Source organism: Apodemus sylvaticus, chromosome 8, assembly GCF_947179515.1.
Source record: "Apodemus sylvaticus chromosome 8, mApoSyl1.1, whole genome shotgun sequence".
In the NCBI taxonomy this organism is placed as follows: Eukaryota; Metazoa; Chordata; class Mammalia; order Rodentia; family Muridae; genus Apodemus; species Apodemus sylvaticus.
In genome coordinates this window covers 94,242,259-94,267,502 of record NC_067479.1, presented here as the reverse complement: position 1 = coordinate 94,267,502, position 25,244 = coordinate 94,242,259, and the positions used below count along the sequence as shown (strand labels likewise).

At 45.6% G+C, this 25,244-nt stretch overlaps 1 protein-coding gene across 2 annotated transcripts in view; it reads right to left on the bottom strand.

Annotated features, from left to right (window-relative positions):
- Positions 1-24,691, bottom strand: part of Rft1 (RFT1 homolog) — a 36,842-nt gene extending 12,151 nt beyond the window's left edge. Inside the window, exons 1-8 of one of the 2 annotated variants that reach the window (XM_052189988.1) lie at positions 24,589-24,691; positions 20,053-20,138; positions 17,971-18,087; positions 16,836-17,025; positions 15,056-15,157; positions 10,515-10,652; positions 3,202-3,280; positions 661-711 (exon numbers count right to left, since the gene is read on the bottom strand). In XM_052189988.1, coding sequence (XP_052045948.1) covers positions 661-711; positions 3,202-3,280; positions 10,515-10,652; positions 15,056-15,157; positions 16,836-17,025; positions 17,971-18,087; positions 20,053-20,138; positions 24,589-24,651 — 826 coding nt within the window. In that variant the 5' untranslated portion in view covers positions 24,652-24,691. The remainder of the gene's footprint in view (positions 1-660; positions 712-3,201; positions 3,281-10,514; positions 10,653-15,055; positions 15,158-16,835; positions 17,026-17,970; positions 18,088-20,052; positions 20,139-24,588) is intronic. The other variant, XM_052189989.1, reaches the window with a different exon arrangement.
- Positions 24,692-25,244: the final 553 nt, after the last annotated feature.

Genomic DNA, 25,244 nt, shown 5'->3' with positions numbered 1-25,244 from the left:
TCTGATCCCCACCTCTCCCTCCCAAACTCTAGGGTAATAGGCATGCACCACACACTTGTGGTGCTGGGGGCTGAACTTGTGCATGCCTGGCGACACCCTATTAATCGAGCTGCTATCCCAGCCAAATTTATAAATTTTGAGAAAAATTGTACATTCACATGTGGTTAAAGAAATGGTAAATCTATGTACCAAATGGTAGCATTTTGCAAAACCTATATATTACAAGCATGACCCTGCCATTAATAGTCAAGACAGAGGCACTATATTGTTAGCCCTTTAAAATATGTCATTGCTGCGAATCTGACTGGTACCAATTTGATCCGGTGCTTCCTCCTAGGCTTCCTCCTCTTTTTTCTCCACTTTTGTTTTTATTTGTATGACTCTGGTATCACTTAAAAAATAAATATAAAACAAACCCCTTAGAGATTTATCCAAGCATGCTGCCTGGGAGCAGATCTTTATAACCAGGAAGATAAGCTACTGCGTCTTCCCTTCTAAAGCCCCACCCCTCAAAATGGGTACCAGAGATCTGCAGGAAGCAGGTAGAGAGGGAAGGTCCCAACAAAACTCACTCAAGTCACACAACAAGGTATCATCAAAGACCTAGTACTTCTTAATGGTGCTCATCAGTAATTAACAAACTACAGACTTACATCTTACCCTGATCGCCAAAGTTTAATACATTCAAAAATGTCATCACATATCGCTCCCCTGTAACAGAAAAGCACAATGATCAGCATTTCAAATGCAGCATTCATTTTTTCCTTTCCTTTTCTCTATGATCTGTCATTGTTTTCATAGTAAATATCCCCCAACCCCGATGCCAGGTTGGTTGGTTGGTTGGTTTTAGTTCAAAACTGGACTTGAACTTGAGAGCCTCCTGTCATTCCTTCCTGGTGATGGCCACAGGTGTGGCCACCATGCTGGGCTCCAGCTGACAGTTCTCTCAGAGAAGCATCAGCTAGCCAGTTAAAGACCGGTTGACTGTCCTAACCCTGATTTCACAGGCTCTCACAGCAACAGTTCAGAAAGTGCTAAGGTCTTTATTGACAGAATCTTGAAGCCAAATTAAAAACAAGCAAAAATTATTTCAAAACCATACTATTAACAATAAAATAAGGGGAGATTGCTCAAATGTTAAAGGTGAAATGGCTTCCAAGTCTTAAGGGAGGCCAGATACTCTCTCTGTGTCTGTCTCTCTCCTTCTTTCTGAAACAGGGTTTCTCTGTGTTTCCACTCTGTAGACCAGGCAGGCCTGAAGTTCAGAAATTCACTTGCCTCTGCCTCTCGAGTGCTGGGATTAAAGGTGTACACCATCATTCCTGGCTTGAGTTTTCTTTTCCACAAATAAACCACCCTGGTCATGACAGAGACAAAGCACCAACAGTGGTCACAGCCCCAAAGAGCAGGTTCTGACCTCCTGAGACCTCAAAAAGAAATCATTACAAGGCCAGGTTCCCTTTTTCTCTCAAGACTCCTCTCTGACCTGTCTCCCTGTACTGACAACTGTGACAGGGACTTCTCAGGTTCTATCTCTGTGCTTTTCTGACCCTCTAACTTCAAACAGTTCCAGGTTTTGAAATACAGCCAGTCTCCATAACTGAGGGTTTATGATTCTAATGCTTCAACTAACTGTAAATCAAAAACATTCCAAAAAGTACATTTGAACTGAACCTGGCTTTACTTGTGTGGATGTTTTTATTATTATTATTATTATTATTATTATTAAATTATTTCCTAAATAAATAGTATAACAAAAAGCTTTGCATAGTACTTGCATTGCACAGGTACAATTAAAGCATAAAGAAGGATATGTCTAAGTTACATACAGAAAATATACCATTTTACACAAGGGACTTGAGCGCCTTAGACCTTAGAATAGCTGGGATTGGTCTAAGAACCAAACCCGATACCAAGGGACAATTGTATAATCCCCCGTGAATCCCTGAGATCACACCTTCAAATAGTTCATTAACACTTGTCAAGTGTCCAGGCCTTGCACCTGCACTGGAGGCCGGTCATACTCTGACTCCAGCTCTCTTTCTGGTCTTCTTTCTTCAGCCTCGGCTGTCACCGCCATCCTGGGTGCAGGTTGCACCTGGCTGGGGCATCTTCACCATCTACAATGGTTTCTTCAGCCCCCACCTGTTTTCTGGCAGGACAACGGGCTCTCCTCCACATCCCTCGGGCAGGAGACCCCTCAGGTGTCCACAATCTCTTTTCCTCTTTGGCTTCTTAACAGAGCTCTAGGAAACGAGGCCCTCACGGAGCCTGTGCGGAGTTAAACCTCCAAGCACAGCCCATAGCCATGTACCAGCTAAGTGGCTCACAGCCACAGCAGTGGCTTTGGCGAGAGAAGCTTCTTGAGGCCGTGGCCTGTAGCTTGCCTGTCATTGTTCTCAGCTCCTGACAGTGTAGAGGAAATGTGGGGCAGAAGGGAGAGCATATATGCTCTCACTACCACAAATAAACCCTTCTTAAAACGGCGGAAAAATATATAAAAAATTAGGATATGATAATGAGATTATGTTTTTCTCTAAGTTTCAAAATTTCTGCCATATATAACACATTTATAATAAATGTATTAAATGATTTAATATGGGCTTTTCCAGTTAGGCTTTGCTGCAGCTTAGGTGAGAGTGTTCCTCCAAACCGCACGTGTTTAAGCTGTGAGCCCAGCCCAGGGTCCTACTGGAACCCTCAGGAGAAAGGGCCTAGAAGGAGAAAGCCAGGTCACAGGAGCATACTGTTGAAGGACATATTACAACTGTTTCCCAGCAGCCTCTTCTGCCATACACTAGCACCTTGACATACTGCATTACCTTGGCAACAAAACTAAGCAACCATGGGCTAAAACTGTGGGCCACACCTAACCTTTCCTCCCTTTAAGAATACCTAGGGTATTCTGGCACAGTGACAGACATCTGACTAACAAAGGCTTGGATTTCAATTCCACATCCCTAAACAGAGAGAGAGAATATCTTCTGTAAGGCTGTGGAGAGATTTAAAGTAGATGACTTAACTAAAACATAAAGCTAAATAAGCATTGTCTCCCTATCTTATTTAAGGAAGAGCAAGCAAGCACATCTCCCAGAGTCCTCCGCGGGCCAGACAAGCGCTCTGGTGTCGGTGGCCCTGCCGAGTCCTTTTGCATCTCCTATGATCCCCCGACTGCCCATAGGGGACTTGCACTTCACTCACCTTCTGTCAAAATCTGTTTCAAGAATGACTGTTTGAAAAAGCTCCACGTCAATCTAGCCTCTTTCCAATTGACAAATGCCTAAAAGACAAACAAAGCATAAAACAAAATCTCCAGCATTTCAAATCTAAGCCTGAGAGGCCCATACGGCCCCAACTTGAACAGTTCCCACTGAATCTTCAATCAGGGCTAAGAACACAGAAGACATCCAAAAATACCAGAAAATTTATATGGCAGCTAAAATTCAAAGCTTGCGTGTTTCCTAAGGCCATGTGTTGAAAGCCTGACTGGAAAGTGGCAGAACCTTTAGTGGCTCCCAGTAAGAAGAGCTGAGGCCACGAAGCGTGTGCTTTGAAGGGCGCTGTGAAGCCCCCTTCCCTTCCCTTCCCTCCCTTCCCGGTCTGGAGGGAAACTGTTTTGCCGAGATGTGTACTTCTGACACAATGTGCTACCCTGACACGGGCCCAGAACACCAGGACCAACTGACCATGGATGGAAACTCCCAGATCCCAGCTCCTGGGCCTTTCCATCCCAATTCACCTAACTTACACATGCCCAAAGGTTCCTTTTCCATATAATTCTAGTTCCTGTTGGGTTGGTAATCAATATTAGCCATTATACTATTTAACCCAGGCTGATTTTATTTATGATGCTCCTACCTTGGCCTACTGAGATTACAAATATGGAACAGCATACCTAGCTAATTAAAACATACAGTGAGAATTTTGGTCTCTTTAAAACCATAGAAATGTTAAAGGAATGTGTTTTTGTTTTAATCCCAGGCGTGAGATATGGGGCTGCCTTAGGTTGTGCACAGCGGCAGACTGTGATTTGCCTCGTGCTCTGGCAGGGGTGTGATTTTGCCAGCTGCAGATAGTTTCTGCACATATGTACATTTGGAATGCTGAAGACTCTTGAGAGAGTATAAAATACTGGATCCCTGAGAGGGGTGAGGCAGCTGCTGCTGCTGGTAGTGATTTGTATCCTGACAAATATCAAAATTGCCCTAAGGACCTTGACTCCCCTAATCAGCAGGAGGCAGTCTAACAATACTGATGCCCCCTTTCTCCTCCGAGCTTCACTCCTACCTAGTGTTGGGTTGGAAGGGATGAGGGTAGAGAAGGATGATAGAAACAGGAACCTATAAAGTAGCTAAAAGTCTAAGAAAATGCTGTGTGTGTGTGTATGTGTGTGTGCGCGCGCGTGTGCGCGTGTGTGTGCATAATACGGCTGGGTGGGTATACTTGCCACAGTACGTGTGTGGCAGTCAGGGGATACCTTTGCGCATATATGACATTTGGGATGCTGAAGGGACTCCATTTTGTGGAGTCAGTTTTCTCCTATGTTTACATGGATTTCAGGGTTTGAATTCAGTTCCCACATTTGTTTGGCAAGGGCAACTTTACCAACTGAGCCAGTTCATTTGCTAAGGACGACTCTGAACACTCTATCCTCTTGACTCCAGTTCCCCAGTGCTAGGATCACAGTCCCACACCACCATACCTGGTTCATATGATGTTGGAAATTGAAACCAGGCAAACCCCCTAACAGATGGGCTAGCCCTGTTCTTATTTTTAAAGTAGGGTCTTATGTGGCCCATGTAGCCTTGAACTCAGTATGTAGCTAAGCTGAAGGTGACACTGAACTCCTGATCCTCCTGCCTCCACCAACCAAGTGCTGGAATTATAGGCACACCATCACATCCTGCCTACCAGTTTTAGTATACTTAACTCAAAATGCTACTTTTGCCGTGTGCTGAATATAAAGCACTAAACAGCACTTCAAGTTATTCTTCCCTCTCTAACTTTTAAATTGCAGTGTGTGTTCTAACCTTACTTTTGCCTCAATTCTGATTATTCCCAAACGTTCTAAAGTCACACGCAGCTCGCATTAGATGACTAGAACACCTCTGAGAACAAGGGGCTTCTCACAGCCCTGATTCCTTCCCTTTTCTTTTTGACAAGAAGAGCACAGGCCTGAGGCCTCCAGACTGCACTGTGTGCGGGAGTCGGTGAGCTCTGAGCAGGTGCCAAGGCATCTCCAGCCCTGGAGTAGGCCGTCCCCAGGCAGAAGGAAGTGAGTCACAGATGTCTAACACTGCCCAACCATTGCTTTTCCCCAGAACAAAGGCTGCCAGACATCGCCACAAGAGGGCACTGTGGACCACTAATCCTCAGATCCCGTCCACCGGCAGCTCTGGGGAAGTGAGTGAGGGCACAATCTCTGTCACATTGTCCTGTCCTGGCACAGTGCTTTCCTCTGAGGGATCTGTGATGTAACTCCTGAGCTGTATTCAGAGGAAATGAAAAGCTGAAGTGTACCCATGGGCGTATGGAGTGTGAGTGTGAGTGTGTGTGTGTGTGAGAGAGAGAGAGTGTGTGTGTGTGTATGAGTGTGTGTGTGTCCCCCACCAAGACAGAGTCTCAACTTAGGCAGCCCAGGCTGGCCTCAAACCTTGCAGGCATCCTTCCTCCGCAGCTCTCATTGCTGGGATTAGAGGTCTGGGCCAATGGTCCAGACTCCATTATGCTCTATCAAAGCCTTCCTGCTGGCCAGTAAGTAGTAAATGTGTTTGGGGAAATCATTCAGCTTTCAAAAGAGAAAGTCGTTGGGAGAGTGACTCTAATCTGGAAGCTTATAATCAAGGACTTCCTCCCCTAATGCTTCAGTGTTGATGGCCTGTGGTTCAGAAGGAATGGACACACGCTTACTATAGCCGAAGTGTTCTTTAAGGACACATTGGCAGGAAGTCCACTCTCAAGTTCTGAGAGGTAGACAAGAAGAAGTGAATTCTGGGGACTTGTACCCTTCTCCTCAGAAGGGGTCTTGCTGGGGTGGTGAAGGAGACTAGTTAACAACAAAGGGTTGGTACAACTGCACTCTACTCCTCACCAGACCTTCTGAAGCCTTGCTGTGCTAACGGACATGCTGAGGCTTGGCAGGTGAAAGGTGATCAATCAATCGATTGATTGATCGGCAGGAACTGTAGGAAAGGCTGAGAATGAGAACCAGGCTCATACTGCTGAGTCACCTTCCCAAACTCCTGTGACTTAGGATGATCAGCTGTGTGCCTCCCACACTGATAAGTCACTGGGAAGAGGGGGCCACAGCCCATCACCACCATATAGAGCACCCCCTCCCCCTTTCTCTTCCTTCCCCAGTCCCTACAGGCCACTGATGGCCCAAAACTTGCCCAGGCTCCCCCTTTCACCCACCTCAGGACCATCCTCATCACTTCCTACCTGCAACACTGCCGCAGCCTCCCACAGAGATGGCTCACAACCTGTCTAGTGCATCCTTTCACTGTAGGTTTAGGCTTTGGCATCAAGCTTAGAGTCTAGGGCTTAAACTGCTTCTTGACTTAGCCCAAAGGCCATGGGCAAGATACTTAACTTTGCTAAGCCTTGGTTTTGTCATCTGCAAATGAGATTTAAGGTCACATTTAAGGTTAGCTAGACATGGTGACACACGCCAGTAGAAAGAACACTCACACTCCCAGGCAGGACAGACTACAAGCCTAAGGCCAGCTACATAGTGAGACCCTGTCTCAAAGAGAGAACCAAGTCCTGCTGATGGAGCTTGTAGGGACTGGATGAGAGAAAAACGAGATACCATGAAGCCCCTCTACATAGCACCAATAAAACCTTCAGGTGTATGTGACAGCCCATGTCTGTAACCCAGCACTCAGGAAGTAGAGACAAGAGAATCACAAGTTCAAGGGCATCCTCAGCTACATAGTTAGAGGCTAGCTTGGGTTACATTAGACCCTGTCAGATTCAGGGTGGAGGAGAGCCACTGTCTGCTCTCATATGCCCACCTGGTTCCAATGACAGCTCCAAACCCGCGGCCACACAGATGCCCCTGCTAAACTCGGTGGTCGCAAAATAAAATGAAGTTGAGGAGCTTACCACAGCAAGCATGTCTTCAGCATGAGTCCATGCTGAACTGCTGTGGTAGAGAAACCCAATACACTCAGCCAACCACACTGCAAGACTTCATTTAGTGTCCTCGGAGAAGACGCCCAGGGTGGATGGAGCACTCAGGGTTGGGACTGAGAATGTGGCCATTTGAGTCATGAAATGAGGAAGAGGTCTGTAGGGAACAGCAGGGTAGACGAGGGTAGAAGGAAACTGGGAGACGGTGGGCCTTTCAGTAAAGTATTATATGTGTATGAAATTGATGAAAAACAAATTTAATTTTAAAAATTAAAAATAGCAAATCTTTTTGCATTCTAAAACCAAACCATCCATAAGTTCCATTGCTCTAACAAGGTCACACTGCACTCTACTGAAGTCACTGCCACTTGCTGGGAGCCCACATGCCATGTCCAGCTCCCTTCATAGCCTCCATCCGCCCTTCTTTCCCTCTCCCTGTCTGGTCTACTCAATGCCCCCACTATCCCCACAATCCCAACCCAAGGAGGGCCACAGAACAGCCTTGAGCGTATCTTCCTTTCTTCCTGTGGTTCTGTATATCACCACACATACCCAGCTCACCTCTGCCCACCCACCTTAAGCTCTACTTCAAAAGCAGCTTCCTCCAGGCAGTCTTCTTGAAAGCTCCCAGATGGAATTCTCCATCTCCCTGATCGTCTGCTCTGATGGCACTAAATGCACAGCCTTGCATGCATTCGACATGGAGTCATGCTGAACACATGCTGTGGTGAACTCTGCTGCTTCATTTAAATATTCTAAGTTACTCTGACATGCCAAAGACTAGGTCATCATTTGAGGTACCATTAGTTTATTATAAATCCAAATGAATACCTATAAAAAAAAAACAACAACAACAATGGATTCTAGAAGACTAGGAAAGGAAACCTTAGCGTTTGGCCCAGCTGATCTCACGTGATTGTGAGTATTTTACAGAGCAACCTGGTGCAGAAAGCCGCTCCCAGGAGCCACACATACTGCTTGTGGGAGAGCAGAGTGCAGGCTATTCTCTTCTTGTTATTTGCTTTGTTGTCTTTTGGGGGCAGGGACTCACTATGCAGACCAGGGTGGTCCTTGAGCTTACAGAGATCTACCTGCCTCCCAAATGTTGGAATCAAATGCACACACCACTACACCTGGCCTAAGACCCCTTCTTCTCTTCACCCCTTTAGAAATAACAAGCCTGAGTAATTGTTCTACCTGGAACTTGCCAATCTTTAAGTAAATAAAAAAACTAGCATGGGCAATAAGCCCAATTCTTTTGGCAGACTGGTTAACCACACAGACCTAATATGGTCCACAGGAAGCAATTACAGGGAAGTGGATCCAAACGAGGTGTCTGGCTTGGGGTTTTAGTCACTTAACTCCTTTGAGCACCAGGCCTCGCATCTGTAAAATGGAGACGACAGCAGGGCCTTACTAGTATTAGCTGCATCCTCAGACTTTCTTCTGTTTTTAAACGTGGGGCAGGGTCTCTCTAAGCTGCTCAGTCCAGCAGCCCTGAACTCCCTGCACAGCTTACTCATCTTCCTCAGCTTCTCCAGGAGCTGGGCTAGCTTACAGGCCTCACTATCTCACTCATCTTAAATGGTTCTTTTCAAAGTACAAACAGCTTCTCGGAGCTCCTGATGTCTTCAGAGGAGCAGCCTGAGTCACAGAAGTCAACAGTTTCACTTTACAAAGACTCTGCAGTTGCAGTCTACAGTCCCAACACCTGGGCCGATGAGACAAGACTGCCTGAGCTCAAGAGGTAGCACTAGGCCAGGCAAAAGGCCAGGCAAAGAAAAACACAAAACACAAATCCAAACAAACAAAAATCCAGAGTCTGCAGGCTTCAGATCTATCCCTGTTGCCTCCCAAATCAACAGGAAACTCTGAGGCCCAGAAATGTCCCTTCCTGGATATCTGCAACCTGAATCACACCAAGCATGGAGTCAGCCACTCCCGGATTGGGGTGTCTGTCCCAGTGATACAGGTGCAGGTACTTTCAGTGTGAGCTGCCGTTAAACTGTAAAGCACTCACAGCACTGCCAATGGTGTAGCCTTGCTTCAGATGGTGATACTGACTGTGCCAGGCCGGTGGTAAGCCTGTACAGGCTCATCTCGTTAGGCCCTCGAGACCTTGTAAGGAACGGATCCTTATTACCCTTATTCTGCATGTAAACAAACTATTAACAACTCAACAAACACTCCTTTCCAAAACACACTAGAGAACAGAGGCTGGTCTATATGAAAAGCTGGTCAGGTCACAGAGCACACTGGGTGTGGGACCTGGTGTGGGAGAGACTCCTCTAATTTAAAGAGTCCTAGCCATTTACGCCCACAGATGAAAGGCAATGGTGGCCAAAATTGTCCTCGGTTAAGGTCTGCTAAGAGCCAGCAGATGAGAACGGAGCAGTCCTTGTTAACAAGTGGGAACTCAGCGGGCTCTGACATGCAATCCCTGGGCCTTCTTTACCACTGTGTAACAGGACTCCATGAATTCAGGGATTCTGTTCACACATACCTGCCTACCTTCTCAAGTAATCACAAAAGAGAAGTCAAGCAGATACCTTTCTACTACAAATAAACAAACAAAAAACAAGCAAACAGGTGCTGAGAAAAAGACACATGCTCAGTGGGAAGCAGCAGTGTGGTATCCTGTCCCCTGAGAGGCTCTGGCTGCAGGCTGGCAGCAGCTCGGACCCATCGGACCCATCAGAGCAGGGAAACCAAACGCCCAGAGGGAAGGAGTAGAGTGCAGTGAGGCTTCACTCCTGCAAGCCAGTCCAGTGGCTTCCAACTTTCTCCTTTGGCCTGATGGGAAAGCAGTCACATGAAATGCTGCCCCACCCCAAGATTGAAACAAAACAAGACAAAGCCAGACATTATCTTTCTTTTTTTTTTTTTGTTTTTGGTTTTTTCGAGACAGGGTTTCTCTGTATAGCCCTGGCTGTCCTGGAACTCACTCTGTAGACCAGGCTGGCCTCGAACTCAGAAATCCGCCTGCCTCTGCCTCCCAGAGTGCTGGGATTACAGGCGTGCGCCACCACCGCTATGAAGGATTCACAGGGCCAAGCAAGGCCTTTCTCCACTGGGAGCAGGGTAGCCTCTGAGGAGATGTGACAGTGTCTGGAGATGGTGTAAGTGCTGCATTGGTGGGGAAGACCTAGGCATCATGTGCCAGGAATGCTAAACATCCCATGGTGCATAAAACAATCCCTAAAACTAAGAATGCCCTGCTCAAAAGTCACCAGTGCTAAGATGTGGAAATCCTGACCTAATATGTGGTAAACACTCAGTAAATCCATCTGTAAACTCATCTTTCCTATGATAACGATAGCCTGCTGCAGTGTCTCTGTCTTGAGGATAACCATCATCTGTGAACAAAATGCATTACTTACTCTGCTTCCTGAAAAACTGGGCAGCAGTTGTGTTACTGTGGAGACAGGAAGACTCAGTTGCTTGGTTGATTCTGGGGAACGCACTAATTTTATTAAGTAGATCACATAGCAGAGCACCAGAACAGCGGTGTAGAGAAGCTGAAACAAGAAAACAGAGTTGAAAATGAACTGTTTTAGCCAGGCAGTAGTGGCGCACGCCTTTAATCCCAGCAATTGGGAGGCAGAGGCAGGTGGATTTCTGAGTTCGAGGCCAGCCTGGTCTACAGATTGAGTTCCAGGACAGCCAGGGCTACACAGAGGAACCCTGTCTTGAAATAAAACAACAACAACAACAACAACAACAACAAAAGAAAGCAAGCAAGCAAGCAAGCAAGAAAGCAAGAAAGCAAGCAAGAAAGAAAATGAACTGTTTTGACAGAGGCAGAATTACAACAGGACTATCTATATTATCTCCAAAGTCAGTCAAGCATAGAAGTGTACTAATTACCTGTACCTTCCAAAGTGGAGCCCAGCACTCACTCAGAGCCAGGGCCATCCATCGTAGCCCCTCTGCACACGCTCCAGCACTGTACTTACCTAGAGAATCCAACTACCTCGGCACATGGCTGCGAGCTCCAGTGGCACGATGTCAAAAACCTACCCAGCAAAGCAACTCCCGGTGTCCTGACTGTGCCGACAGCCAGTCATCTGCCAACATTTAGGACTGGGTTTTCCATAAACCGGGGAACCTGTGCCATTTATGATTACAAAGCAGAATTGAGCTACTGACTCTCTCCTCCCCACCCAGGGCATTGGCAGGGTGACAGCTAACTCGAGCTCCAAGAGGAGAGCTCCAAGAGGAAAAGGCGGGGTTGTGAGAAGGTCTACCTCACCCTCCACCCAACTGGGACAAAAGAATCGCCTTTGGTCAGAAGTGGCCGGCTAGCTTTTGTTTGAAGGTTGAAAATGAGTATCCAAACAGGACCCTTGCCACCGGTCCCCTTCTGAGAAGGACAGTGCACTCCAGCTCCAGGACTGGGACCTCCAATTCCCTCTTTTTTCTTTTCTTTTCTCTCCTTTTCTTTTTTCTTCTCTTCTTTTTTCAGGGCAAGGGCTTCTCTGTATAGCTTTGGCTGTCCTAGAACTCACTCTGTAGATCGCACTGGCCTCAGAGTCCCAGAGACCTCTGCCTCTGCCTCCCGAGTGCTGTGGTTGAGGGTGAGCACCTGCAATGCCTGGCCCAAGCCCCTCTTTCTACTTGTCTATACCAGGGCACTCGTGGCAGGGAAAAGGAGGAGCCGCCTCTGGTACGCTTGGTATCCTATGGGCTCTCCTCAGCCGTGTGTAACGATGAAGCCTGCCATCCACCAGCCTTCCCCCCTCAGGCCTCAAGGCCTTAACCAAGCAGTATGAGTGAGAACCACAGCAGCCACTGCCCTGCCTTTGTGGTAGGTGTGCATCTCCACCTCTCCTCACCTTCCTGCTGAGCTGAGTTCTGGAAAACAGTGACCACCTGAAGGCAGGGTAACACAGCCACAGGGCCTCCCTTTACTTCCATCAGGAGAAAGTCACATAACAACTGTTACCATTATGACCACAGGATTCAGGGCCTGTAGTACACATACCCTGTTGTCAAAGCATTGACATGTCACCACTACCTAATTCCTTAACATTCTCATTAATGGAAAAGGAAGCTGCACTCACCCCCCTGCCCTTAGCAACCACTACCATGCTGTCTGTGGTCCTGCCTAATAGACATTATATATTAATGGAATCATACAATGTGTGGCCTTTTGTGCCTGACTAGTTCTTTCCTTTAGTGTGTTTTGTTCGTACCGTGGACTTCTGACTGTGACTTGGTAAAGCAGGCCGACCTCAACCTTGCTCTGCTTCTCCTGCTTCTGCCTCCAGATGCTGTGACGACACGTATGCCACTACACATGGCAGTTCTTAGAGCTGAAGAATATTCCATGTGATGGCTATGCCAAAGTTTGTTTATGCAACCGTTAGGTAATGGACATTTGAGATTATCTACCTTTTGGCCACTGTGAGTGGTGTTACAAGCGTTCTCTTTGGTATACACACTTAAGAGAGGGATGCTGGCACACAACAGATGCATCTGTTTAAGTTTTAGAGGTACTGTCGCTGTGTTTCACGGAAGCTGCATTATTTTAGGTGTAGATCAGAAATGTACTAGTTTCAATTTTTCACAATCGTACCTACAGTTGTTATTCTATACTCAACAAAAAATTACCCACCCTAGTAAATATGAAACATTACCTCGCTGTGGTTTTGTTTTTATTTGTTTGTTTGTTGTTAGTCAGATTTTCTCTGTGGTGTAGAACTCACAAGGTGACCAGGCTGGCCTTAAACTCCTACAGTTGCACCTGCTTCTGCCTCTCAAGTGCTGGGTTTAAAGGCCAGGTCAGGCTTGCACTGTGGTTTTGATCTGCATTTCCCTAATAATTATTGATCCTGAAATTTTTTTTCATGTGCTTTTTGTCCATTTATTCTATATATTTTTTGGGAAAATGTCTGTTCAAATTCTTTGCCCAGTTTTTAACTGAGTAGCTTATCTTTTTTATTGTCAGGAATAAGCATTCCTTATTTACTCTAAGGTAAGTTTTATGGGCAGTTAAAGGAAGACCTTGGAAGCAGGTTTGACAAGGGGACTCACAGTGCCCTGGGCAGGGCTCACACCCTACCATGCGTGCCACCGTCTCTACTGTCTCGTACACATTCGGCCCTGATTGTCCTGTGGAGCTTGTAAAAGGCTCATGGCAAGGAAACCAATGCATTCAGTTTCCCTCGTTGACCTATGACCCTATCATGGGTAGAAACTGTAACATCAGAAGTAGTCCCAGCCAGGCGTGGTGGTCCAGAAGCAGGTGGATCTCTGGGTTTGAGACCTGCCTGGTCTATAAAGTCAGTTCCAGGACAGCCAGGGCTAAAGAGAAAAACCCCATCTTGAAAACCCAAAAAGAGAAAAAGGAAAAGAAAGAAACACTCCGTGCCAAGTGCCTTTCCCAAAGTGAGAGGGAACCGTATTGGGCATTTCTGAGAGCCTTCTGTTCTACAAGAAAGAAGGCATAAAAACAAGGATAATGATGAAAGCTACAGTTCTAGATCCAAAAAGATATGGAAAAACAACCAATTTAGACAATTTATCTAAACTATGTATCTCTTTATAAATTGGTTGTGTGGGCAATTGTCATTCTTAATTAATTTTATATCTAGTCTTTTTGTGTTCCATAAAAAATAGCAGCATTTTCCAGAGGACATAGGAAAGAAGACAAGTAAGTCATTACTAAGTACCATCTTCGTCTGTCTTCTCAGACACGAATGGAAACCACACACTAGAAATCCAGGCATGGAGTCCCTGTCTCTAATCCTACAGTTTGCAGGCCCATGTAGGAGCAGAACTACAAGTTCAAGGCCAAGCTGGGCACAAAACCCTGTCCCCCAAACAAAATCACAACCAACCAAATAACCAAACCAAAACCACAGGAAAGCCAGACAACCTGACTTCAAGGTGAAACTGGACAACGCGGCAAGAGCCTGTCTCAACAAAACAAAACCCACTACAAACCACTTCGTACGTCTTTTTGATATCTGGTAAATATCTGACCTTAGACTTCATCTCTACTATTTATTTATTTGTTTGTTTGTTTATGTTTTGAGACAGGGTCTCTCTAGAAGCCTTGGCTGACCTGGAACTACCTATGTAGAGCAGGTTAGCCTTGAACTCATAGAAATCAGTCTGCCTCTGCCTCTTACCATGTGTGCCAGTATGCCCAGCTTTAGGTTTTTTGTTTGTTTGTTTGTTTGTTTTGGTGTTTTTGGATTTGGTTTTTTCGAGACAGGGTTTCTCCGTATAGCCCTGGCTGTCCTGGAACTTACTCTGTAGACCAGGCTGGCCTCGAACTCAGAAATCCGCCTGCCTCTGCCTCCCAGATCACTGGAATTACAGGTGTGCGCCACCACCACCCGGCGTAGGTTTCATTTTTAAAAACAGTACTTTCACTCCAGCAATATCTTTCCTAGAGCTAGAACTGTGGGCTGTGCCTAGAATATGAGATGGAGCTGAAATTGCTACAACTGAAAATTGCTGTAGCTTGTTTGGACTAATTCATTCTCTCTGAATTATGTGAGATTACAATCTAAGTTTAAAATATACTTGGCAGGGTTTCCTCCTATTCTGCATACAACAGATTGAAAATCAAGGAAAATAATACACATACAATTTGATTTCTACTCCACCCGTCTTTCCCCTTGTTCCCCCATTAGACTCTTAGACAATCAACGATCGTTCTGATACAGACCTGTGCGCAGAAGGTCTAACAGGAGTTCTGATGCTGGACAGCAGAAAGCACAGGCCCTCCCCAGGTCCCCAGGGACAGCAGTGTGTGAAGCAGGACGATAGAGCAGCAGCAGTCGTGTTAGCCAGCCAAGGTTCTGGCGTTTCCAACTGCCCCACAGCATGAGTACTGTGAGCATGAGTCACACACTAGAGGGGGCAAGAGGGGAGACAGAGGAGTAAAGAGTAAGGCCATGATTCTCACCTGAGCCAAAGAAAAGATGTACAGACCCCAGTGAGGCAGCCACACGACAAGAAGAGCCGTCAGGACACTCCTGAGGATGACAGACATGCTCTCAGCAAGGACCTGCACACGGATGAAAGGAGCAATGTTACCACAGAGTGAATGCGAAAACACATAACAGACACAGGCTTCAGCACGGCGGTTACCCTGGCAGTGGGAAGGGGCACGGCTGGGCACAAGCATCAAAGGTAATGTTTAGTTCTTGGAATGGGTGGGTGGGTAGTTCATTCATTTTCAGTATGTTGTGCCTTACACACACACACACACACACACACACACACACATGCTAGTATGTATTAAATAGCATATTTTAAAAGAGGAAAATAAACATTATATATAATTTACAACTAAACAAGGTCACAAGAAATATATGAAATGTTTTATAGCAATCCTAAATTTTTATTCTAACTCTTATCTTCCTTATTACAGAACCCGTTTTTCATTTACATTACAGAGGAGTAGAGGTAGCTGCCCCACCACAGGCTGTGTGTGTGTTCAATGCATCCATATATGTGCATGTGTGTACAGCAGGTGCATGTGTGGGCGTGGAGGCTGGAGATCAAGGTCAGGTGTATTCCTCTATGGCTTTACCTTACTTTTTGAGACAAATGTTTTTCACTGAACCTGGAACTTCCTATTTTGGTTAGACTGCTGGTCAGTAAAAGCCAGGATCCCACATCTGTGCCTCCCCAGGGTTGGGATTACAGCCATGGCTTAGAACATGGGTACAGGGATAGAGACGCAGGCCCTCATTCTTGTACAGCAAGCCACTGACTAAACCATGTCCCTGGCATCTACTTGCTTTTTGAGATAAAATCTTGTTATATAGCCTAAACTAGCCTTGAATACACCATCCTCCTGCCTCAGCCTCTGGAGTACTAGGATTATACATGTTTCCTGCCACGTATCAATAGGCAAAAACAAACTTTAGCATAGCCTATCTGACAAATTTAAAATAATAAATTCATCATGTTACCTTTTCCAAATTACTTCTCTACAATCAAATCTAGAAAAATCATTCTTTCCTATGAAACGCTTTTTTTTAACTAGCACATATCTGGAGGCTGAAGAGGTTCAGCAGTTAAATGCACTGGCTTCCCTTCCAGAGGACCTAGTTTCAGTTCTCAGCATCTATATGGTGGCTCACAACTGTCTATAATTCCAGGTCCAGGAGATCTAACACCCTTTTCTGGTCTCTGGAGGCGCCAGGCACCCAAATGATGCACAGACATTCTCACAAGCAAAATACCCATACTCATAAGAAATAAACAAACAATGCATCCAGGCGTGACAGCAAAGGCATTGGCAGGTGGATCTCTGCCAGTTCCAGGCCAGCTGGGACTACATGGGAAGACCCTGTCCAGCCCAAGCATAAGGACCAAAATATACCCAGGGGGACGATAGAAGAATACAAAAGATGAGTTTTGGGGTTTTGTTGTTGTTGTTGTTGTTGTTTTCAAGACAGGGTTTCTCTGTGTACCCCTGGCTGTCCTGGAACTCACTCTGTAGGCCTTAAACTCAGAAATCCGCCTGCCTCTGCCTCCCAAGTACTGGGATTAAAGGCGTGTGCCACCACGGCCTGGCTGAAAAGGTGATTTTTAATATACAAAGCTTTAAGTATAAAAATACATTAAAACAGAAATATTAAATGAAAACAATAGTCTAATAAAACAATAGCAATGGCAAACCCCGCACTTTCCATCACTGCTCACACTTCCTCCCTCAGCACAGAGGCACTGACCTTGAGCTTAACAAACATGTGAGCTTGCGCCAAGACCCAGAAAGGCTCTCCCAGGAGCTCCACGACTGCCGAGAGAGCAAAGAGCAGCACACCAGCTCCATAGTAGGGGACCACATTGGGATCAGGCACTTCCAGCAACTGCAGCCAGACCCAGCCCAAGGATAAGGACCAAAATATACCCAGGGGGACACTAGAAGAATAGAAAAGATGAGTTTTAATATACAAAGCTTTAAGTATAAAAATACATTAAAACAGTAACATTGAATGAAAACAATAGTCATAGTTAAAAATAATCACCAGTGTAAGAATCTGTTAGTAGGGAATGCACTAACACTTCTCTACGATCCTCAGTCACTCTCCCCATTCAGAAGAACCCTGGGGCTGAGAGGGGCTGGTCACTTGGCCACAGTTATAAACAGGTGCTCAAGAACAGAAACAAGTCCCACTCATGATCTCACTCCAAAGCCTACACTATATCCACTGGTTTAGGAAACTTTTCAGAAAAAACAAACATACAAACAAACGAAAACCCTGTTGCCTATGCTTAGAATGACTGTCAGACAATATGCAATGTCTTGCATCCCAAATAACCAGTAGTCTCCAGCACAGTGCATGTGTGCATCACAGGGCACTGTCATTTTGCTAGTGAAATGGACACTTGCCAGCAGCCCTTCTGACAGGCATCTCTGTGGGGCAATAGAGTTACGCAAGGGTGGCATTGGGACAGACCACCAGCCTCGCTGCAAGGATCTAGCTGAGAAAAGCATTTTAATTTTTAGCTGACATACTTGGTCTACAAGAACATTCTAAAGAATTGAAGAAAGGTGTCAAGAAAGTTTTGCCAAACTTTTTAAAAATATAAAGTAGTTGTTAGAGGCCCCAGGGAAACTACAGGGCATAAAGATAAGGAATAAAAACAGTGCGGCAGCAGGCCAGAAACCCAGGCCAGGAACCCCTCCTGGCCACGGAGGGAAACAGGCCAAGCAGCACCGCCAACCCAGACACTCTCCCCTTCTGCTACTCAGATTAGCCCCGAGCCCACTCCAAAGCCTACTGGAGACCACTGGCTGTAGGCAGGTACTGTCATTTCACTGCCACACTCTTGGCACGTGTCATGTGCTCAAGTACAACTCACGTTAGCCACAGGAGGTTGAGGGTCTGACTCCAGTCCCGCTGGGCACCCCCACTCAGACAAGCCCTCCGGAAGGCCTCCCTGGCCAGGAAGGTGGCAGTCGAGTAAAGCAGTGTTAGTCTACAAACAAATGTAGAAACCGGTAAGAACTCCAGGCTTTTTAAAAATTTTACTGAAAGAAACTTTGAAACTTCCCTAGCAATAGGAATAAGAAAAGTTATTAGTCACAAGCCACTTGCGATGAGCTTGGTGGCACAGACCTGTGATTCTAACTACTTGGGAGGCTAAGGCAGGAAGATCGTAAGGTCAAGGCCCGCTGGGCTATCCAATGAGTTCAAGACCAGCCTGCATTTCAGCGTGACCCTATCTAAAAATAAAAAAGTACAAAGGAGACTAAAGATATACTCAGTGATACAGTGCTTGCCTAGCATCTCTAGGACTTCTTTTTTTTATTTTTTATTTTTATTTTTTTGGTTTTCTTCGAGACAGGGTTTCTCTGTGTAGCCCTGGCTGTCTTGGAACTCACTCTGTAGACCAGGCTGGTCTTGAACTCAGAAATCCGTCTGCCTCTGCCTCCCAAGGGCTTGGATTACAGGCGTGTGCCACCACACCCAGATTCTCCAGGACTTCAAGAAAAACAAAAAACAAAAAACTCAAAAACTCCTGGTGGGGATGTAGAGGGCAATCTCTTACAAGAGCCCCATCATCTGAGCTGAAAACCTGAGTTAGAACTGAGCAAGGCACACGTGACTGTGAGATGGCAAGGGTGGCAGTGGCCAGAGTCGGCGGCATCATGGCTGAGGGCAGGGGTATGGTCCTGAGTGTAAGGAGAAAAAGACAAGCTGAGCACCCCACATACTCAGGGGACCCGCTGGAGACACTGCAACCTCTGAGAGAAGCAGGGGGTCTATCACACAGTAGTCCTAGCCAGAGGACTATCAGGGCAAACCCAATGCAGACAACCAGTACAGACATGGCGGGCAGCACCACAGAGGTTGCTGCAACTCCATCAGGAAGCCTTGCCTGAGCACCTTGCAGGAGGCCAGCACCCGAGCCAGTCTTCCTGCACCTAGAGGAGAAACAGCTGAGGTTTCCCTGCCTCAGCCAGCAGCCTGATGATGTCAGCGTGCACCCACTCCCCAGGAGCCCGGCCAGCACAGCAGAGGAGACAAAGCCACACCTCACAAAGGCAGGCACCTGCCAAGCTGCAAGAGAATGCAGGGGAGAAAAGTCTGCTCCCTCTGTCTTCCTACTTTTTAACCTCAGTGGTTCCTGTCTGTCTCACCACTGCCTCAGAGACGGTGAACCTAGCACAAAGCTCCAGGCAGCTGCGTTGCTAGCCCCCAGCTCCAGAACTGCCATGAGGGTTCTTTGAAAAACACAATGAGCACTTGGTTGGTAAATAGCAGGCACGAGACCCTGTCTAGAACATGCTGTCTTTGTTTATCAGGCTCTAAAGAAACACCTGAGAAGCTGAGCTATTCTAAGGCCATCATTTCATGCATTTTGTGTGTGTGTGTCACTTGTGAAGACAGAATAAGTGTGGGTGTCCTAGAATAGAGAAGAAACAAGCTGAGTTTTACAAGACAAAACAAGTTCACTTTCCACAGAATTCATCACAAGGATGCAAGCTCTGATCCCAGTTACCAGCTCAACTGCAAAATCACTGAGGCAGAAGTGAAGACGTCTGGCTGCCCCCAGCCCTGCAATTTTGAGACACATCCTCACGAACTGCACAATTCCTGCTTCCTGTGTTGTTGTCAGCAGGACAAGAACACAGGATTATACCTGAGACAAGGTTTGTGATGAATTACTCCCACTCTTCTCCTGGGCCCTAAGAGCAGAAAAACCGGAACACTATGGGGGAAATGTGCATTTGGAGGCTGCTAATGGAAAACACCGCATGGGTCCATTGAGCACAGCAGTGCCCGCTCAACCCCGCCCCGCACTCCACAGCCCACGGCTGAAACGCTCTGCTCCTGGGAAAAGCACAGGATTCTAGAATCTGAGTGGGCACGTGGGAACAATCTGAACCTCTGATACTGGTGATGGAGCTGTGGAGAGTGCCGGGGCTGTTCCTCTTACCTGACATTCACTATGCCCACAATCTCTTTGGACAGGAAGCGAAGAATAAATGCATTCAACACAAAGGTGATTAATCGAAACAGGACCTGTAAGAAAACACATTTGAATTAGGTCTGGAGCATTGGCTTGACTACGAGGACCGAGTGGCTGTCCTTCCAGATGTGATGTGATGATGACCCAGCCGCTTGGCTATGAAGACTCTTCTCTAAGATGCTCATGTCGACATACTTGCTTTCTGTGAACTGTAATTCCTTATAGTCTCTCAGCATCCTGAGCAGTGGGCAAACAACCCAGGAAAGTATCTGGGTATCTCCCTTATTTAAAGAGATGAGAAGCCTTGGCAGATAGTATCTTCAGACTCAAAGTCAAGGGGACGGAGACAGGACGGTGATAGCGGTTCATACTATCAGACCCCTAGCTAAAACTTTCTCCGGATATACCTAACCTATGGGCCATGGGCCACTTGAGTCCCAAGACAGCTGTGGATACAGCCCGACACAGTTTTAGAGGAAAAAGTCAAAAGACTGGACACTCCCAAAATCCCACATAGAAACCGTACACACTAAAACAAGAGCCTGCAGAGTACAGTAGACTCACTAGGAATGAGACCTAATGTCTTTCTTCTCTGGCAATATTTAGGGATTCTAAGGACATTTTAATCTCCTTAGTTACTCAATCTTGTCTTACTTCCACAGGAAACACTGTTGACTGAACCCTTGCCGCTTTCCACTTTTTATTTGATTAACAATTGTAGTAATAAGATAATACAAAATAGGAGTGGGAAAACAGAGTCCAACCAACTACTGTCATCGAACAAGGACACACCCTGAGACTTTGAAGCCTGTCCATTAAAGAAAACCACCTAAACAAAGAGATCTTTCCAGGAGACATAGGAGAACAAGAACCTTCCGTTAAACAGGGCTCCCAGGGCTGGAGAGATGGCTCAGTAGTTAAGAGTGCCAACTGCTCTTACGAAGGTCGTGAGTTTAAATCCCAGCAACCACATGATGGCTCACAACCATCCCTAAAGAGATCTGGGGCCCTCTTCTGGTGTGTCTGAAGACAGCTACAGTGTACTTACATATAGTAAATAAATCTTAAAAAAACAAAAACAAAAACAAAACAAAACGGGGCTCCCAAATGGAGCTGCTGATTAGGATGCAAGTCTCACTTATGGGCTTTCTTCCTAGCCACAAATGACAAATCAATTCTGTGTTAAGCATCCTCACAGTGACACATACACACATACAGACATACACAGAGCTACCATTTCAGAAGATGCAATCCGTGTAGACTAGAGGACTACCATGGTCTGAAAATCTCTAGACTATTAACACTATTCCTAAAGTGTCACAGAATGGCCAGGTCTCCAGTGCCAAGATTATCACCATGTTTATGGAGTCAGAGGTGACCTTTTCTATCTGATGAAAGCCCTGTAGCCTCTTAGAATCATGCAGGTTCATATATACATGCCAAATTCCACACTCCGTGTTGGTGGCTGGAAGCCAGTTCATAGTCTTATTAGAGAAAGTACTCAGCTGAATCTCCACCCATTATTTAGCTCTTAAATGCAAGGAATATCTTCTAATTCTTACAAGCTTCAATTTTCTCTGTCAAATGAGGCTAAAGATATTATAAGGTTGATTACAAGGCTAAAATGAGATTATAAAAGTAAAAACATTTTTAAATGTAAAACTTAAAGGCAATAAAACTTATATTGTGGCTAGCTCAGACAAATTACATAATAAAATGTAGCTGCAAAGCTACCTTAAGTATCAGCATTATAACTTAAGGAAGCATATAAGACTGAACTAAGATACTCAAGGAATCTACATTTTATGATGCTTTTTAAAAACACACACACACACACAAAACCATAAAACCCATCATTTTGCTGATTGAAATCAATATATGCTGATTGAAAATTGTACATTTAGCCGGGCAGTCATGGCATGTGCCTTTAATCCCAGCACTCAGGAGGCAGAGACAGGCAGATCACTGAGTTTGAGGCCAGCCTGGTCTATAAAATGAGTTCTAGGACAGCCAGGGATACACAGAGAAATCCTCTCTCAGGGAAAAAAAACAAACAACCCCCCCCCCCAAAAAAACAGATTGTACATTTAAGAAGTTATTATTGTCCAAGACACTTATGGACTCTGGTTATATCAGTACCTTCTATTTGGTCTGAATAAAGGTTTTGTGCTAATGAAGTCCAGGTTCTTAGGGTTACCCAGAGTTTTAAGTCCACCCAGTGGACCCTTATCAATAACATAGCCTCTATTTGCTTTCATAAAAAACTCTACATGTATTAAGTACGCTTTTACATCTTTTATTTGACCCTTAAAAACAACCAAGCAGGCTAATCACGGTGGCACAAATCTTTATCCCAGCATTCACAGGGTAAAAGTAGGCAAACCTCTTTGAGTCTGAGACCAGCCTGGCCTACCTAGAGAATTCTAGTCCAGCCAGGGCTACCGAGTAAGACCCTGCCTCAAGAACAAAACAACAACAAAAGACAATCAAGGCTGAGACTTCGGCTCAGGGCTAAACACTGGCTCAGGACGTGTGGAGCCTTCGCTTCAAATGGCAACGGCAACTGACAACCAGGAGAATTCGCCAGAAACAGAACTCAGAATGAAGCAATGCCTAATATCAAACAACAAACACATGGCCCAGCTTAGCTTCACACAGATTCCTACTCCAGTGTGTCTTCTGCTATAACCTGTTTCTGTTATACGTACGACGCCAATCTAGGTAGTGAGGTATTACCAAAGGTAGAAAATAGCAACACTATGGGGCTGGAGAGATGGCTCAGCAGTTAAGAGCATGAACTGCTGTTCCAAAGGTCCTGAGTTCAATTCCCAGCAACCACTTGGTGGCTTACAACCATCTGTAATGGGATCCAATGACCTCTTCTGGTGTGTCTGAAGACAGGTACAGTGTACTCACATACATAGAATAAATAATTCTCTAAAAAAAAAAAAAGCCACTATGAACCACTATGTATAACACATTGAACTCACCCATACTGTGAAACAGAAAAACAAAGAACTAGACAGGTGGAGTTAAAAAGAAGAGTGGCCAACATTGATTATGTATTGATTATGTATTGTGTGCAAGGCACTTTTCTATGTCTTTCATATGTAGCTTATTTTATCCCTCCACTGCCATTTGCAAACTTCTTATTCGAATAAAAGTAGCTAACATTTACTAAGCACCTTGTAGTGTGCCAGGACATAAGAGGAATTATTTCATCTAATCTTCCTAATCACCCGTGAAGCTGCAGTGCTGTTCTCATTCAAAATGAGGAAGCTGCCGGGATGGTGGTGTGTGCTTGTTAATCCAGCACTTTGTAAACTGCAGCAAGAGTATCAAGAATTCAAGGCCAGCTTGGACTACATAACAATCTCTTTTCTACGAGAAAAAAAAAAAAAAGCCAGGACCTATAAGCAGAGGCAGGGCAGATCTAAGTTCAAAGCCAGCCTGGTCTACACAGTGAGTTACAGGACAGGAAGGCATAGAGAGATTTTGTCTTGAAAAAAAAAAAAGACAAAGATGAAGACAAAGACGAAGAAGGAAGGAAGGAAGGAAGGAAGGAGGGAAAGAAGGAAGGAAGGAAGGAAGGAAAAGAATAAACTGATGCTCAAAAAAAAAAAAGCCAAGTGATTTTAACTTTTTTTTTTTTTTTTTTTTTTTGAGACAGAGTCTAAGTATGTAGCCCTATCTGGATTGGAGCTCAGGTTGGAACTCACAGAGAACTCAATCTCTTGAATGTTGGGATGAAAGACTTGTGCCACTACACCTAACCCAAGTAATTCTTATCTTAAAAAGCAGTCATCTAACCTGAATCTTTTCAGCCTGGTTCTCTCTCCTAACCTCTTTGTGCCTCTTAGGATAATGGTGAAGGTGGATTCTGGACCATGTAAATGAACTGGCAAGTGTCATACCCAAGGACACATTGCAGACACATTTTATTAAATGCATGCTAGGGATACAGGTACTGTGCTAAGTGCACTTGTTCAAATGATCTCAAACAATCCTTGCAAATTGCTTTCTTAATTAGATACTATTACATTCACTTTTGTCAACAAGGAGCTAAAGGCTCAGGGGCTGTAGTGAGACTTGCCCTAGGTCACACAGCAAGCAATGCCTGCAACCTGATCCCAGTTCTTAGCTATGCCATAGGGTCTCTCTAAACTCAATGCCAATCAGAGTTGAAGAACGGTGTTTTGAGGATCAAAAGTGGAACACTCAAGAAATGAACCCCTTAAAATACCAGATTAAAGTAGCCTCCGTCTCTACCACTTGTTTAAATTGTCTCCTAATACCACATGGAAATACAACGCTTAGAAAGAAAATGGCATATTTGTAGTTATCAGCCAAGACTGGGACCGCAGTCTCCCAACTCCTAGACCCGGAGCCCCTCCCCGCCGCCTTGGTCCCCCGTGGAACCCCGTGCAGTGCGGCGGACCCAGAGCAGCCTCCTCGTGAGGCTTGGCCGCTGCACCACGCGCTGGAGCGGGCGCGGCTGAGTACCTGCAGCAGGAGACCCGAGGAGGCCAGCCGGGCCGCCTGGCCCAGCACCTCCTGGCTGCCCATAGCCTCAGAGCCTGGGCTCAGAGGCGGAAATGCAGCCGGCGCCCGCTTCGTCGCGGAAAAATAACGTCACCGACAGCCTCGCTCCTGATTGGGGTCTTTGACAGCGGGGGCGGAGCACAAGAAGCAACGAATCCAAACAACTTATGAGGCTGTGTCTCAATCGCTTCTTGCTTTTGTTTGGGTTTGATGTTTTGCTTTCTCTCTTCCTTTCTTCCTTCCTTCCTTTCTTTTTTCCTTTCTTTTTTCCTTCCTTTTTTTTTCTTCTTTCCTTTCTTTTTTCTCTTTATTGTTGTTTTGATAGTGTGTTCAACGCCGGTCCCTGTAGTCCTAGTTGGCCTAGAACTCGCAGGCCTCTGGAACACTGGATAACTGTGCACACTCCCATGCCCAACTGATTTTTTTTTTTTTAAAGACAGGGTCTCATTATATAGTCCTGGCTAGCTTGAAACTCGATGTGTAAAAAGACTTGCCTCGAATTCCGTGATCTGCGGGCTTCTCCCAAGTACAGGGATTCCAGCTGTTATTTTGAAATAAGATCTGTCTGCGTAGCCAAGGCTGGCCTGGAATTCACTTAGGGAGTCTAGGATGGCCTT